The 16,283-nt window shown below is 44.9% G+C and overlaps 1 protein-coding gene across 1 annotated transcript; it reads left to right on the forward strand.

Moving 5' to 3' along the window:
• Positions 1-279: 279 nt before the first annotated feature.
• DBR1 (debranching RNA lariats 1) lies at positions 280-15,058 on the forward strand. Its single transcript, XM_063140228.1, has 8 exons — positions 280-514; positions 2,077-2,201; positions 5,323-5,403; positions 6,406-6,491; positions 8,763-8,987; positions 9,593-9,673; positions 11,836-11,981; positions 13,906-15,058. Exons 1-8 carry the CDS (start codon positions 315-317, stop codon positions 14,564-14,566), a joined length of 1,605 nt encoding a protein of 534 aa, XP_062996298.1. The 5' UTR covers positions 280-314; the 3' UTR covers positions 14,567-15,058.
• The last annotated feature ends 1,225 nt before the right edge of the window (positions 15,059-16,283 follow it).

The raw sequence follows: 16,283 nt of genomic DNA on the forward strand, positions 1-16,283 counted from the left end.
TGTCTTAGGCTTTTTTTTTCCTGTTGGTGGTACTGAAATTAAAGTGCGTCTTACAGTAGAAGAAATACGGTAAGTTTCTGTTTCATTTCCAAAATTATTCTGCGGCGGAGCATTTTGCATTGTGCCCCGCAGTTTTCCCTCTGGTCGGCAGAAAAGGAGGGAGGCTTTTCTCCCTACCGCGTCACGCGCATGCGCCGAAGCCGCAGGCAACGTCTTGGGACTCCCGGAGACGAAGGGTCCGAATTTGCCTCTCCGAAGGCGCACGTGTCATAGGGGCCGGGCTGAGGCCAGGGCGCCTGCGCAGAAGGCGGAAGATGAAGGTGGCGGTGGCCGGTTGCTGCCATGGCGCGTTGGACAAAATGTACGAGACCCTGCAGTGGTTGGAGCAGCGCCACGGCCAGGCCATGCCGGACTTGCTCCTCTGCGCCGGAGACTTCCAGGCCGTCCGCAACGCGGCGGACCTGTGCTGCATGGCGGTGCCCCCCAAGTACCGCGTCTTGGGAGGCTTCCCGCGGTGAGTCGTCCTTGGGGCGGAAAGGGGTGGTGGTGGGGGGGGGGGGGCGGAAAGGCAGGATTTTCAAGCCAAGTTCATACGGCTCCGCCCCGGAATCCTTTTTGAAAACCAGGGAGGAACGAGCGCGCGCAAGCATTAAGAGAAGAGTGCCTCTGAGCACTTGCAGAGTGCAAATTCCTTGGCCACAAATCACGGGCGTGGTGTATGTACGTATAGGTGAGGTTTTAAAAGTTTCAATTAAGGCTGCGAGCCTGTGTTCACTTTCTTGACAGTAAGCTCCATTGAATTGAAAACTCCATTGAATTTAGTGGAACTACAGACTAGGCATGCGTAGGTTTTCTGGCCAAAAAACCACTCAGAAATCTGACATTTTAGGTAGGCTTTGAGCTCCGCCCCTGTTCCTCTTAACCGTTGGCTACGTGCTACAGGGTCGGAGGCAAGAAGCTGTATACACCAGTTTCTGGGGAACATGGGTGGAGGGGGGGGTGCTGTCCTGCTTGTGGGTCCCTGGTTGACAGCTGGTTGGCCACTGTGTGAATAGAAAGCTGGGCTAGATGGACCTTTGGTCTGATCCACAGCAGGGCTCTTACCTTCTTAACCATGAAATTTCTCTCCACTCCTCCCGGATGGATGTGCATGTGTATTGTGTTGCCACGTCAGTGGGTTAAGGGAATAAACTCTGCATGCACTCAGAGGCACTCCCCTTTTGCTATTAATTTACATGCTCAAATGCAACGTCCTGGCACTGGCTCAACTCTGAACCAGAGGGGCTGAACTCTGGCTCAAATGAAACCTGTTGGGAGGGAGAACTGTCTGGCCACCCTCTTTTTTTAATGGCACATGTTGCTGCTCTGCTCTGCCAAGTAATGGTCAGGTAGGAGGTAATGGGGTAAGCTTCTACTTGAGACCTTGAGCTGCTACAAGTCAGAGGAGCCAATCAGGGGGTATATGGACAAATCAGCATTTGAGGCCTCCCTCTGGCTGCCGCTCCAAGGGAGGCTTGGAGAGTGGCAACAAGAGAAAGGGCCTTTTCAGTGGTGGCCCCCTGATTATGGAATGATCTCCCCACTGAGGCCTGCCTGGCACCAACACTGTCATCTTTTGGGTGCCAGATTAAGACTGTCCTCTTCTCCCAGGCATTTTAATAGCCTATGATGGTGTTTGAACAGGTCTAATAATGTATTGAAGTTGTTTTTAGCTGTTTAAATTGTTTACATGTTCGTGCCGTATTTTATCTTGTGAATTGTTGTGAACTGCCCACAGGGCGGCATAGAAATGAAGTAAATGAAATGAAATAAATAAATCGTCCAACTTCTTATAGGGCCGTCTGCAATGTCCCGCTGCTTCTACTCTTTCAGTTTGGGGAAACTCTCACCCTGTATTGTTGATAGGCATGTTACCAATAAGATGCGAAGCTCTCTAATTCGCAAGGCATTTCCCCAATTCCCATTCGGTTTATTAACAGTGGGCCTAAGGGGGCAGGAAATGTGAATGAGTGCAAAAGTGCTGGATGCTTAATGCCTCTGACTAAGACCTTGATGCTTTTCACTATGTCTTCCTAGGTATTATTCTGGAGAGAAGAAGGCTCCTGTCCTGACCATCTTCATTGGGGGCAACCACGAGGCCTCTAATCACTTGCAAGAGCTGCCGTACGGCGGATGGGTGGCACCAAATATCTATTACCTTGGTATTCAATTTCACTGCCTGCTTTGACAGCGTAAAATGCTAGTGGGGAGATGAGGACGTAGGTTCAAGTTCAAGTTTCCTTGATGAAGTAGGAAGAAGCCAGATATGCTGATGAGTTGCTGGAGAGAGGAGAGCATTATTTATTATTTGTTACGTTTACACCCCACTTTTCCTCCAAGGTTCCATGGTTCTCCTGCCATTTTATCCTCATGATGACCTTGTGATGTAGGTTAGGCTGAGAGGTACTGGGCCCCTGGTCACCCAGTGAGCTTCATGGCTGGGAGGGAATCTGAAGGAACCTGGGTCTTCTCAGTCCTAGCCATGCTGTTGAAGCACACAGGTGAAGAATGTGGATGGTGAAGAAATCCCCAGTTTGTCAGTGCAATCCTATACATGTCTCCTGCAAAGTAAGTCCCATTGAATTCAGTGGGGCTTGCTCCCAGGTAAGTGGTTATGATATTGCAGCCTGAATTTCACCTCTGCTGTTGGTTCAGACATCACGTTAAGCCAGAATTATTTACAATTCTGGCTTGCCAACAGTGAACAAGGGTGGTGGTGTCTGATGGCTCTCATACAAACCAGGGAACCTCTATCCATGGTTCGTTTAGAATTAAATCTGAATCAGGCTCTCTGGCCTTTTTGTTCTCCTGACAAGCCAGAATCATAAACCAGGGTTGGTTCTTGGCTTGTGATTCTGGCTTGTTTGAAGAGGGACAAGCCAGTGTTTCTAGTTCAGATGGAATGCTAAACAAACCATGGACCTAGGTTCCCCGGTTTGTTTAGCTGGCCCTGCTGACAGGAGGAGCCAAGTGGGAACAATTAAGGACCTAAACATGCTTACTTGTTCATGGTGAACCAGAATGTACTGTGATGTGCAGGCTGGGCCATTAACTTAGTAAATTGCCTTGGGCAGGCTGCTCAGTCTCAGGCCTGCCCCTCCTTGGTTCTATCGGTAATATGGGGATAATGTTATGTGTGTGTTTTGTAACATGTGCACAGTGGTCCAAACGCCTCTTTTTTTGAAATAAATAAATAAATAAATAATCATACCCTTTTTAAGGGAAATATGTCAAAGGCGTTCAGCTGCCCGGGAACAAGAGCGAAGGTAGCGGAGGAAAGAGGTGAGCCACGGTTGGGGTTGAGAAGGGCGAGCTATCTGAGTTGTAGATGGAGCGAGATTATCAAGAGTTGAAGATAAGGAGGAATTAAAGGAGGAGACAGCTGAGTCCAAGGAGACAGCTGAAAAGACAGAAGGAAGAGAGGAGGCTAGAGACTGAGAGAAAGCCTCATAGTTGATAGAATGCAAGTCACGACAAGAGCGAGAAGCGGGACGTGAAGGAGGAGGATTGTGAGTAATATTGAAAGAAACTAGATGATGATCTGATAAAGGAAAGTCAGCAGTAGAAAAGTCCAAAACAGAGCAATTCCGAGTGAGAACAACTCTTCAAATACTTAAAAGGTTGTCACACAGAGGAGGTCTAGGATCTCTTCTCGACCCTCCCAGAGTGCAGGACACGGACTAACGGGCTCAAGTTAAAGGAAGCCAGATTCCGGTTGGACATCAGGAAAAACTTCTTGACTGTTAGAGCAGTGCGACAATGGAATCAGTTACCTAGGGAGGTTGTGGGCTCTCCCACACTAGAGGCATTCAAGAGGCAGCTGGACAAGCATCTGTCGGGGATGCTTTAGGGTGGATTCCTGCATTGAGCAGGGGGTTGGACTCGATAGCCTTGTAGGCCCCTTCCAACTCTGCTATTCTATGATTCTATGTAATGTTAAAACAAGAGCCACGGTTTTATATAACGTACTTCATACAGTTTAAAAAGAAGAAAAACACCAAATCATATTTAGCTGTCCAGTAAATCTAAGATTTGCAACATACCAAACAAGTCCTTTCCACTGGAGAGTGTGCCTTTATTTTTCTAATAGTAAATAGAAGACTTCCATATTTGGACAGAAAAAAATTGAAACCCATTGTCTTCCTTTTTTTAAAAAAACAAACAAACCCAAACTGCTGTTAGTTATTTTAGCTGTTGCAATACAGCCATGCATTCATACTATTTTATAATGGAGATTGTTTCTTTCCATAGTTCATAGTTCAGCATGGCATAGTCTTGTGGCAGCCATCCAATATGATGTCAGCTCTTGTTGCCACTTTTGGCAAGTTAAAGTGGCGTGCCGGAGGAGATTCGCCAACTTAACTCTCTCTCTGAGCTTAAGACAGCTGTAAAGACTAGCCTCTTCTGGCCTGCCTACCCACATGAATTTTAAACCAAGAATTTTAAGATGTCATGATTGTTATTTTGATATTGTATATGGTTTTATATGCTGTTTTAATTAATTTTTATGTATTTGATTTATATTGTATTGTTGTACTAATGTTGTTCCTCGCCTTGATCCAAAGGGAGAAGTGGGTAATAAATAAATTATTATTATTATTATTATTATTATAGTCAATAGGAAGAGCGAAGGATCTAGCTCCAACTCTGTCTTTTTCTGACCTCAGGTGGCCATTGTGGGGAACTGCTGATTTCTGAACATGTGGCCAAAAAGTCACTTTCACCACCATGTGCATTTTATTTTTTAATTTATTATTACATTTATATTCCACCTGTACTCCTGAAAGGATCCCAAGACAGCTTAGATGCTCCTCCTTCTCTTCATTTTATTGTCACAACTGCTTAAGTTTATCAACATCTTTTCATAGAATCAGAATAGCAGAGTTGGAAGGGGCCTACAAGGCCATCGAGTCCAACCCCCTGCTCAATGCAGGAATCCACCCTAAGCATCCCTGACAGATGGTTGTCCAGCTGCCTCTTGAATGCCTCTAGTGTGGGAGAGCCCACAACCTCCCTAGGTAACTGATTCCATTGTCGTACTGCTCTAACAGTCAGGAAGTTTTTCCTGATGTCCAGCTGGAATCTGGCTTCCTTTAACTTGAGCCCGTTATTCCGTGTCCTGCACTCTGGGAGGATCAAGAAGAGATCCTGGCCCTCCTCTATGTGACAACCTTTTAAGTATTTGAAGAGTGCTATCATGTCTCCCCTCAATCTTCTCTTCTCCAGGCTAAACATGCCCAGTTCTTTCAGTCTCTCTTCATAGGGCTTTGTTTCCTGTTTCAGGTTACGCAGGAGTTGTAAAGTACCGCGGGGTTAGAATTGGCGGGCTCTCTGGCATCTTCAAATCTCATGATTACCGAAGAGGTATGTTTAGGTGTAATGTTGCAGACTCTCATTTTAAACAAATTTGAAATTCTGATTTTTTGTTTTGGTAAAGCTCTGTGTAAGAGTGGGTTGTCTGTGAAAGAAATGCTGAGGCCTGTGCTGGTTGCTGATTCTGAAGCCAGTTCAGATGTAACTGGAAGCTATTGTTAACAAACAAGGATCTGAAACCAGGATGTGATCTTGGCTTGTGTGAACTAACCACAGTTAAAATAAACCACAGTTTCCTGTCTTTGGATGTAGTGGGAAGCTGCGGTTTATTCAAAGCAAGCGCTCTTTGGAGGAAACGGGCTGGGCTCACACAACACGCTAACCCACACTCAGTGGATAAGTGTGGTTGTGGTTGAACTGTGGGTTATCGTGTTGTCTGAACACAGCGTGTTTTCCTCAGGGTGGCTTGTTAACCATGCACCGTGGCTTATTTTTCCTCAAAGAAGCCACCCTGAGAACCCATGATTTGTCGTTGGGTTGTTCAGGCCACACTGTGTAGTTCACAAGCCACCTTGCAGGAAACGCCCTGTGTTCAGACAACACGTTAACCCATGGTTCAACAACAACCCACATCCAGCCACTGACTGTGGGTTAGCATATTGTGTGAACCCACTGAGTATAGATGAAATAAATGAAATATGTTGGATTTTCTTCTCTCCAGTGGGAGCATGTAGTCATGCAGTGCCATCTAAAGAGCTTTGGTCCAGGAACACTTTTCAACTTGTGATGTCCAAAGAACTTTTTAATCGAAGGGATAAAATAGGGTTGTGTTCAGCTGCTTAAGGATATGACTCAGTCCTCTCAGCTGTTCTGCAGACACAGTGACATATAGCATTGGCCACAAGAGTCCTGGCACAAAGGTATAAATTATATTCTTCCTGTTGCTGTCTGACCCTCACTGAAGCTGGGCGTGAATAGAAGTGCCTTGGGTAGCACAGCTTTCATCCTTTGTAACCGTTCACATTCAATTCACTGTTTCTCAACTTGTTTCAGGTCACTTTGAGTGTCCGCCGTACAACCAGCAAACGATAAGGAGCATCTACCATGTAAGGAACATTGAAGTCTTCAAGCTCAAGCAGGTTAGTGTATACCTGTTTCCATATTGGCTTGGCTGTACATAAGGATCATCTTCATAGGGGCCCCTCTGAATGTCCCCACGATTGGAGGTGAGGTGGGTGAACTTGCAAGAGAGGGGCTTCTTGGTGTTGGCCCCACTGCCCCTGCCCCAGAACTGTAGAACACTCTCCCCAGAGAGGCTTATTTATTTATTTATTTATTTATCATACTTATACCCCACTCCTCAGCCAAAAAAGGCTCTCGGAGCGGCTTACACTTAGGAAAAAAGACACTCCCTGCCCTCAGGCTTACAATCTAATAAAGACATAACACACAAGGAAAAGGAGTCAAGGAGGGAGGGAGGGAGGGGAGAGAGAGAGAGAGAGAGTCCAGCAGGAGCAGGCCCCGATGTTACTTCTGCCTGCTCCTGTCCCCTCGGTCCTTCTTCTTCCCCACAGGGCCAAGATGGCAGTTTGCCCTGTGGGGGTGGGGGAAGAGTCCAAGACGAGCAGGCCCCGATGTTACTTCTGCCTGCTCCTGTCCCCTCGGTCCTTCTTCTTCCCCACAGGGCCAAGATGGCAGTTTGCCCTGTGGGGGTGGGGGAAGAGTCCAAGACGAGCAGGCCCCGATGTTACTTCTGCCTGCTCCTGTCCCCTCGGTCCTTCTTCTTCCCCACAGGGCCAAGATGGCAGTTTGCCCTGTGGGGCGGGGGGAAGAGTCCAGTAGGAGCAGGCCCCGATGTTACTTCTGCCTGCTCCTGTCCCCTCGGTCCTTCTTCTTCCCCACAGGGCCAAGATGGCCTTGCCACTTGCCTTGTTAGCTTTCCAGGCAAAACCATCTGTCTCCCCTCCTCCCCGCGGCCTCTTAATAACATTTAAAACGTTTTAAGGCACAATCCTATGCATGTTTAGACAGAAACCTTTTTTTCCTATGTAAACATGCATAGGATTGTGCCTTTAATTCCTTTTCAAATTGACTTCATCCTTTTTCTAGTTATTAGGTAGTTCTCAGACGACAACGTTTCCCGGAAAACACACCCCACATCCCCGGAACTCAGCCGGGATGAGGAATGGGAGTTCATCCCCTCTTACGCCAAGCCGTTGAAATGCCAGGGTGGCTCACTGGATCCCGTTAAATTGGCTAGATGTGTGCAGGGAATCTCATCTGGGGCTACCAGTTAATGGGTGATTTGTTATCCGCAACTAGAGCCGGATCAGGGGAAGGGCAGAGTCGCTTTCTTATGACAGGCTTCTTTTTTGAGCAGTGCCCGGGTAGACTGAATGGCCACATTCAGGTGTCATGCTAAACTATGCTTTAGCACAGGGATGGTGCGAAATTTCCACCCACCTTGGGCTGTAGCAAAATGAGCCTGTGAAGGTTTGAGGCCTACACAGGCTTAGGTTTGGTTTAAGCTTGAAGGCCTAGAAATCTGATGGGAGGGGGGCATTCTTGAGTTACCTTTTCCTCCTCGAGTATTTTTCATTTCTCCAGTTTTAGGTCACCAAATTGTATGTTTCAGTTTCTGTGGGAGAGTATATAAAAGAGTAGAGTTAAAGAAGTGGAGTTAACTGTGCAGGGTGTGTGTGGAAAACTACCGAGAGAGCAGGAGTGAGAAGCTACAGAGAGACTGAGGGAAACTCTGAAGAAAAGAAAAAGGCTGTGAAAGAGAACAGCCAGGTGAAGGCTGGAAGGGATTCTAGGCCCAACTCACAAGTGAAAGTGTAGTTAAGCTAGAAGAACTTGCGATTTTGCAGTTTTTTATTTTCATTGTAAATGCCTTTTGAAATCTAACAGCTCTATTTGAGTAATGCCTTAAGTTTATGTGATTTTGCCTTATATAATGTAGTAAATAGTTGTGTTAAAACTTTGTTGTTTGAAGTGTCATTCACACCCTGCCTGAAGCCCACGCTACTGAGAGGGGAAGGTAAAAGGTAGAAACTTGACATCTGATGGAAAGAAGGGCTCTTAAAGGAGCAAAATATCTTTTAAACAGCTGATCAAGGGGTCCAAGTAAAAGTGGAACCTTGACAGAGGCAGAAAAGTAGGCGTGTTTCAATTTGTCTGCTCTAAGCTTCCGTAGTGCCTTGTTTTGAATTTGCTCAGGGAAGGGTGAGAATTGTAGTCTAATGACATCTGGAGATCCCCAGGTTCCCCAACCCTGTGCTGAACCATTGTTTAGTGTGACATCTGAACGTGTCCAATACTTCACCTTCCTTGACATCCTGTACTAGAGTTCTGTGACTGGCACCAGCAGTCCTGCCTTATTTGCGGTGCTTTTATTTTGGTTTGAGCAGCTAAAGCAGCCGATGGACGTATTTCTCTCCCACGACTGGCCAAGAAGCATCTATCATTATGGAAACAAGAAACTGCTGCTTAAAAAGAAAGCCTTCTTCCGCTCGGAAGTGGAGAGCAACACTTTGGGAAGCCCCGCTGCCTCCGAGCTTCTGGAACACTTGCAACCCACGTACTGGTTCGCCGCACATCTGCATGTGAAGTTTGCAGCTGTAATGCAGCACAAGGTAAAGAAACGGGTTACTTCAGCTTCTCGTTGGTTGAGGTCAGTGTGTGTGTTGTGGTGGTGGCATTTTTGTTCTTGCTGAGGTTTAGTGGAGGGACACCAATATATTGTAAACCACCTAGAGAGCTTTGACTATGGGGTGGTACCCTGTTTCCCCGAAAATAAGACAGCGTCTTATATTAATTTTTGCTCCCAAAGATGCGCTAGGTCTTATTTTCAGGGGATGTCTTATTTTTCCATGAAGAAGAATACGGTACACATTTATTGTTGAACAAAAAAAAAGGTCTTATTTTCGGGGGGATGCCTTATATTACAGCGAGAGGCAAAACTGGAAGTAGGTCTTATTTTCGGGGGATGTCTTACTTTCGGGGAAACAGGGTATGTAAATGTAATAAATAATAATAATCTGCATTAGACCGACGACGTATTGTACTTGATGACAATCTCTTGCAAAATATTGTAGATAAAATTGAACAATGGTTTGGATCCTGAGTTCACTTCTGTAAACGTTCATGGGAGGGCTTGTGGACCCTTGTTGTGTAGCCGCAAATACTGCCTTTCAAGATGTGTTAAATGTCATGTTTCCTCTCTGTTCTTGCTTTACAGGCCAGTGCCGCTGGGGTGCAGCCAAAGGCAACAAAATTTCTTGCCCTGGATAAATGCTTGCCGCATAGAGACTTTCTACAGGTAAAACTATCATGAGTTCTGTCTTTGGTATATACCAGCCATCCTCAATTTGATGCCTTCTAAATACTGCAACTCCCATAATTCCCAGCGAGTATTGACCAGAGGTCCAACACAACTGGAGGGCATCAGGTTGCAGGAGGTTGATATATATTATCTTGGCCTAAGATATAGTGTAGTTTAGAATCTTCTGTAAGAGGGAAACTCTGGTCATCTAGCTACATGTGTTTATGTGTGTGTGAATGGCTGGGTTCAGACAACACAATAACCCGTGCTCAAGGATTGAATCATGGGTTGAACCACACTCAGGGGCTGAACCCTGCCACAATAACAAACCATGGTGAACAACCCATAGTTCATGACCCAACAACAAACCATGGGTTCTCTTCATGGGTTGTTTGTGGTTTGTTATCAAGACTGGGTTCAGACAACATGATAACCCATGCTTCAGCAACAACTCACGATTCAATGGCTGCATTTAGTCAATGGTGGTTGGAGCAGTCATCTTAAGGGTTTTTTGCAGGTACTCCCTACACAACATGTTCCTACCCAACTGTGGGTGGTTGAGGCTTGCATTGAGTGTGAGTTGTGCCGGCCATGGAACTCTGTAGCCAGGCGAAAAAATCCACTCAATGGGTCACAAACTCCACTGGCTCAGTTCGGATAACACAAAACCCACTGGTTGTGCGAGAAGTCAACTCTGCAGCCGGTAGTGTTTCTCCAGCGGTTTTTTGGACGAAAATGTCAACCTTGGGGTGGCTTTTGCCTGACAGACAACACAAGTACCACCCGTTGACCATTACACTGATAGCTGACTACCAAAACCACCAGTGGTTATTGTGTCGTCCAAACTGAGCCAATGGCAGCCCACACTCAACGCATACTCAGTCCTTGAAAGTGTTGTCTGGAAACAGGCTATGCATTAATGCCTGATAAATCCTTCAAAACAAGGATGGGGAGACCTTCCTGTTGAGGTCTGCGTTGCCTCGGTCAAAACCTGTTTGGGGGGGGGGGGGTCTGCATTCTAGCAGTGGGCCTGGCCAGTCTTGGAAGTAGCCATTGCCAGAAGTGTGTGTAGTTAGAGATACGACTCTCACCTTTGTTCTGTACGAACGGGGGTGGGTGGGGAAGGACCCTTGCATCTAGGTGTTCTCCTTCCTCAGCTTGTGCAAGGCTTCCTCTGTCACATTTGCAGTTGGGACAGTAGGAGGCAGGAAATAATACCAATAACCCAGAGTGGAGCCAGTGAGAGGTGTGGCCTGCAGACATGGGGTGTGGCCTGAGCAGTAGTCTAGATTGAGAGGCCAGGAGGCATTTGGGTCACAGGCCAGAGGTGCTTTAGATGCGGTGTGTCATGGCCTTCCCTCGTCTCACATCAGTCTGCTGGTCTCTGTCCACCACTCTGCCGCTAAGATCATCTTCTTGGCCTGCCGCTCTGACCATGTTACTCCACTTCTGAAATCTCTTCATTGGCTTCCAATTCACTCCAGAATCCAATATAAACTTCTCCTGTTGACCTTCAAAGCTTTTCACGGTCTAGCTCCTGCCTATCTCTCCTCTCTCATCTCACACTATTGCCCCGCTCGTGCTCTCCGCTCCTCTGATGCCATGCTTCTCGCCTGCCCAAGGACCTCCACTTCCCTTACTCGGCTTCGTCCTTTTTCTTCTGCTGCCCCTTACGCCTGGAACGCTCTTCCAGAACACTTGAGAACTACAAACTCAATCACAGCTTTTAAAACTCAGCTAAAAACTTTTCTTTTCCCTATAGCTTTTAAATATTGAGTTTGTTCTGACTCTATACTGCTAGCTTCACCCTACCCGGTGCCTGTTTACACTTCCCTGTGCCTGTTTGCATTCTCCTTCCCTCCTTATTGTTTACTACAACTTTATTAGATTGTAAGCCTATGCGGCAGGGTCTTGCTATTTACTGTGTAATCTGTACAGCACCATGTACATTGATGGTGCTATATAAATAAATAAATAATAATAATAATAATAATAATAATAATAATAATAATAATGGTCAATCCATAGCCAAAGGAGAGAAATGCGATCTGTAGCAAGAGTGATGCCAGTCACAGGCCAGTGACAGTGTTCATTTCACAGCCCTGCCTTCCCTGTTGAGAGGACTGAGAGCTCTTCCTAATTTCTCATTGTTTTCTAAGATTGTAGAGATTGCTCATGACCCCAGCGCCTCTGACACTCTGGAATACGACCCCGAGTGGATTGCTGTTCTGAAAGCCACAAACAGTCTCATTAATGTGTCTCCGAATTACTGGAATATGCCTGAAAACAATGGACTGCACGCAAAGTATGTAGAATGTATTTATGCATTTGTATAAGTATATGCTGCTCTTTGACCCCACGTGGGACCCCATTGTGTCCTGCAAACCGAATAAATCAGTAACAGGTCAATTTAAACCCAAGCAGCTACGTTACTAAAAACAGCAGCATCTTAAACAAAAGTCTGGGAACTTTTCTACATGAGGGTTTTAATGTGCACCTGTTTTTTTATATATATATATAATTTTTAGTTGAATTTTATTACACATACAATAATCACATTACATCAACTTAATATACCACAATAATAAAATTAAAAAAACAACTAGATAAAGTAATATAAAACTGTCTCGTGCACCCCACCCCCTGGGACCCTTATTCTCCTTTCCAAAATTATAATGTATCCTGTGGCGGTTTACTCCCTTTCCCTTGTTCCAGTACAAATTTAACAAATGGACTCCAAACCTCATCAAAGTCATTTCGCTTCACTAATCCTCTCTTAACTTTAATATTACACGTAAGTTTGTCATTAATAGCTATATCCCAGACTTCTTTGTACCATTCTTCTATTTGATAATCTATTTGTTCCTTCCAATTCCTGGCAATTATTAATCTAGCTGCAGTTAATAAATTGTTTATTAATTCTTTACTATTTTGTGTACATTTAACCCCTTCATGTATTGATAACAGTGCTGTCCTTGGCCCTAACTTAACCGTCCATCCCATTATATCATTTATCTCTTTAAATACCATTTGCCAAAACCTCTGACTTAACTTCACAAGTCCACCACAAGCCCTAGGGCTTTTCTACATGAGGCTGGGTCTGAAGGCTGGGTCAGTAAAGGGCTGAATGAGCCTCCTGAGGGGAGGGAGTTCTAGAGGCACCACCACTAAAAAGTCCCTGTCCTGTGTGTTCGCCAAGTGCACTTCAGATGATGATGGGACATAGAGCAGAACCTCCCTAGAAGTTATTAACAGGTTGGCAGAACCACATGGAAGTAGGTAGTTCTTCAGATATCTTGGAACTAAGCTGCATAGGGCTTTAAAAATTATCAGCCAGCACTTTGGATTGGGCTTGGGTACGTGCTGGAAGCCAACGCAGATCAAATAGTGATACAGTTGCACACTTCAGATAACGGGTGCCTGTCAACAGCCTAGCATCATCATTCTGAGCCAGCGATAGTTTCCAAACAGCCTTCAAAGGCAGCCCCACCCACAGTGTTTTGCAGTAGATCAGCCTGGAGGTAACTGAGGGCATTTCCAGATTTTGTGATGAATTCCTATTCATATAGATGAATTTATCTGACAGATTGACACTCTCTTTATTATTCTATGTAAGTTTATTTAATTCCATTTTAAAACCATCTAAGTTTGTAGTGATCACCACAGCTTCTGCCAGTGAGTTCCACAAATTAATTACATGCTTTTGGAAGAAGCACTTCCTTTTGTCCAGTGGTAGCCAGACAAAATGCGTTTGTCTTCACAACCCTGTGCCCCTCTGCAAAGGGAGGGGACAGGGCCTTCTGGCATTACACTGAGCTTGAGGCCCTGCCACCCTGTACACCAGAGAAGAGAGATCAAAGCTTGTCCACATTGAGCGAAATTTCAGATACTCAGGAAGTAGCAATAAACCTCATGGCTTTCAATATATCTCCAAGGCTCCATGCAGCATCAGAGTGAGCCTTTCCCAGTCTCCTGAGTTTCTGAAGTCAGAGTGCATGATGGAGAGTCCTTGCACGTCTTCAGGCATGGAGTTAAGGGATGGGGAAGGGGGGACAGTGTTCGATTCCATGCACTCTCCAGCACAAAAGACATACTCACCAGTAGCGAGCTGGTGAGTGCATTTGCGGATCCTGCCTTCTGTCTGTCCTGAAACTTTTCAGATACAAGGTGCAGAGGGGGAATTAGTCTTGAAGTCTTAACTGAACCTTCCTACGTTTGACGTCTTGTAGGTGGGACTACAGCGTTTCAGAAGAAGATATCGAGGCGTTGTTGGAAGAGGCAAATCACGACCTTCAGGTTCCACGTAACTTCAGTGCTATCATTGATTCCGATGGCGCAAACAAATCTCAGCAGCACAGGGAACCGGTTCATAGAATCAATTCCCAGACCACGGAGTTCTGTGCCCGGTTTGGCCTTACGGACATTAACTCCAGAATCCAGCAGTTAAGAGAAGGTGATGAAGAGGAGGAGGACGAAGAAGAGGTGGATAGTACTGGCTCAGCAGAGGAGCCCAGTGACTATAATACAGACATTTCCGGTTTATCATCTTCTATCAACCCTGATGAAATAATACTGGATGAAGACAGTGCCGACGAAGAGGCAGAGACCTCCTCCGTGGGTCCATCACCCGACCATTCCGGTAACGTCTCTACAACGTTTTCCAACGTCCGGGTCATGCCGGATTCTATGACTGTGTCACCGCACGATACTGTGGAAACCGGGGATGATGAATTGGAGGAACCAAGCGACGGAAACCAGACGGGAGAGCAAAGCCCTGGCGAGAAACCTTTGAAGCGGCTCAGTGGCGAAAACAAAGATGGTGGCCCAAAGAGAATCAAAAGGCGGAACCAAGCTATTTATGCTTCCAAAGATGAAGATGAGGTGGAATGAGAAATACCTTTGTTGACATCCCCAAGGGGTTGGGGTGGGGAGTCTTTTACTGCTCTGCTTCTCTTAACTTTGGATGGTTCGGGAAGATTTTTTGAGGACTCGATAGTTTTGATACTTACAACAAAAAGCCCTATTTATTTATTTTTACACCAGCTTTTATAATAGATCAAATATTTTATTTAGCACAAACATTGATTTGGCGGGAAGAGCTGTCGGCTTTTGCAAACTGGAATCCAATGCCAAATCTGATGCCTTCTGATCAGTGGCTTTCCAGACAAGGAGAGAATCTTTTACATTTTAACGCAGGCTGGAAAAGGGGTATTTTTGGAGCTGGCGGGGCAGGTTCAAAGTGACGTATCTTCATTGGCACTCAGGCTTCCCCGCCTCTCCCTGGCAATCTGGATCAATGAACTCTAAGGTCGGATCTCACATTTGGTGCACTTTGCCTGGGCGAATATCACAAGTTCACGTTTTCTCATGAAGTCCCTCTTCCTTCTCTACTTCCTCCTTCCCATTGGTGATGGCTGGCTTATGCCAGGAGTGTGTATTCCAGACATGTTGGACTACAAATTCCATAAGCCCTGGCCCACATACCCAATGGTCAGGGATTATGGATCTTGTAGTCCTAAACATCTGGAAGGCAACGGGTTGCCTTCCTTTTGTTTTTTTTTTTTTTTAATAATTTTTATTCATTTTCAACACTATATAAACATAAATGAACATTTCCAAAATATAATTGAAACAAACACAATAAGAAAAAGAAATACATCAAATATCTGCTTCATACATATTGAATAATTGTTGAGTACAAATATCAAAAACTATTACATATGCCTTATCACACTACAACATTTTCATTCTTAACATAAAAGTGCACCCCCCACCTCGGGATCATTCTTGAGTCCAAAATCTAATCGTTTCTTCTGATGGTGGTTTCCCATTTCCCTTAGTAAACACGAACACTAGGAACTGTTTCCAAATTCCTTCGAACTCATTTATTTTAGTTACGCCTTTTCTCCACTTAATATTACATGTCAGTTTATCATTAATGGCTATATCCCATACTACTTTATACCACTCCTCAATAGAATATTCCCCTTGGATCTTCCAGTTCCTAGCTATCATCAATCGTGCTGCAACCAACAAACTCGATATCAGCTCTATAGTTCCTTTTCCACACTTTATATCTTCAAATAGTGACAGCAATGCTATTTTTGGTGTTTGTTCTATTTTCATTCCCACTATTTCTTCAATTTCTGAGAACACCATCTTCCATAATCTTTGTACATATTTGCATTGCCACCACATATGTAAATACGTTCCTTTTTCCCCACATCCTCTCCAACAATTTGCTGAATGTTGATCACTTATCTTGTTCAATCTAACCGGGGTTAGGTACCACCTCCATAAAATTTTAAAATAATTCTCCTTTATTCTTACTGATAAACTTCTCAACACTCTTTGTTTCCATAGTCCCTCCCAGCTCTGTCGCCCTATTTGTATCTTCAAATCTGATTCCCAAATCACTTTCTCTGTATTCTCTCTAAACTCCTTCTCTAACAATATTTTATATATTTCACTCATTAATCCTTTTGAAACTATACTACCTCCTTTTCCTTTCTCCTTACTTACTACTAATTCTTCAAACCTCGTCATCTTTCTGCACATTCTATTATCTTTAATCCACTTTTTATTCCATTGTTCTAATTGACCATAT

This window comes from Elgaria multicarinata, chromosome 13 (assembly GCF_023053635.1).
Source record: "Elgaria multicarinata webbii isolate HBS135686 ecotype San Diego chromosome 13, rElgMul1.1.pri, whole genome shotgun sequence".
In the NCBI taxonomy this organism is placed as follows: Eukaryota; Metazoa; Chordata; class Lepidosauria; order Squamata; family Anguidae; genus Elgaria; species Elgaria multicarinata.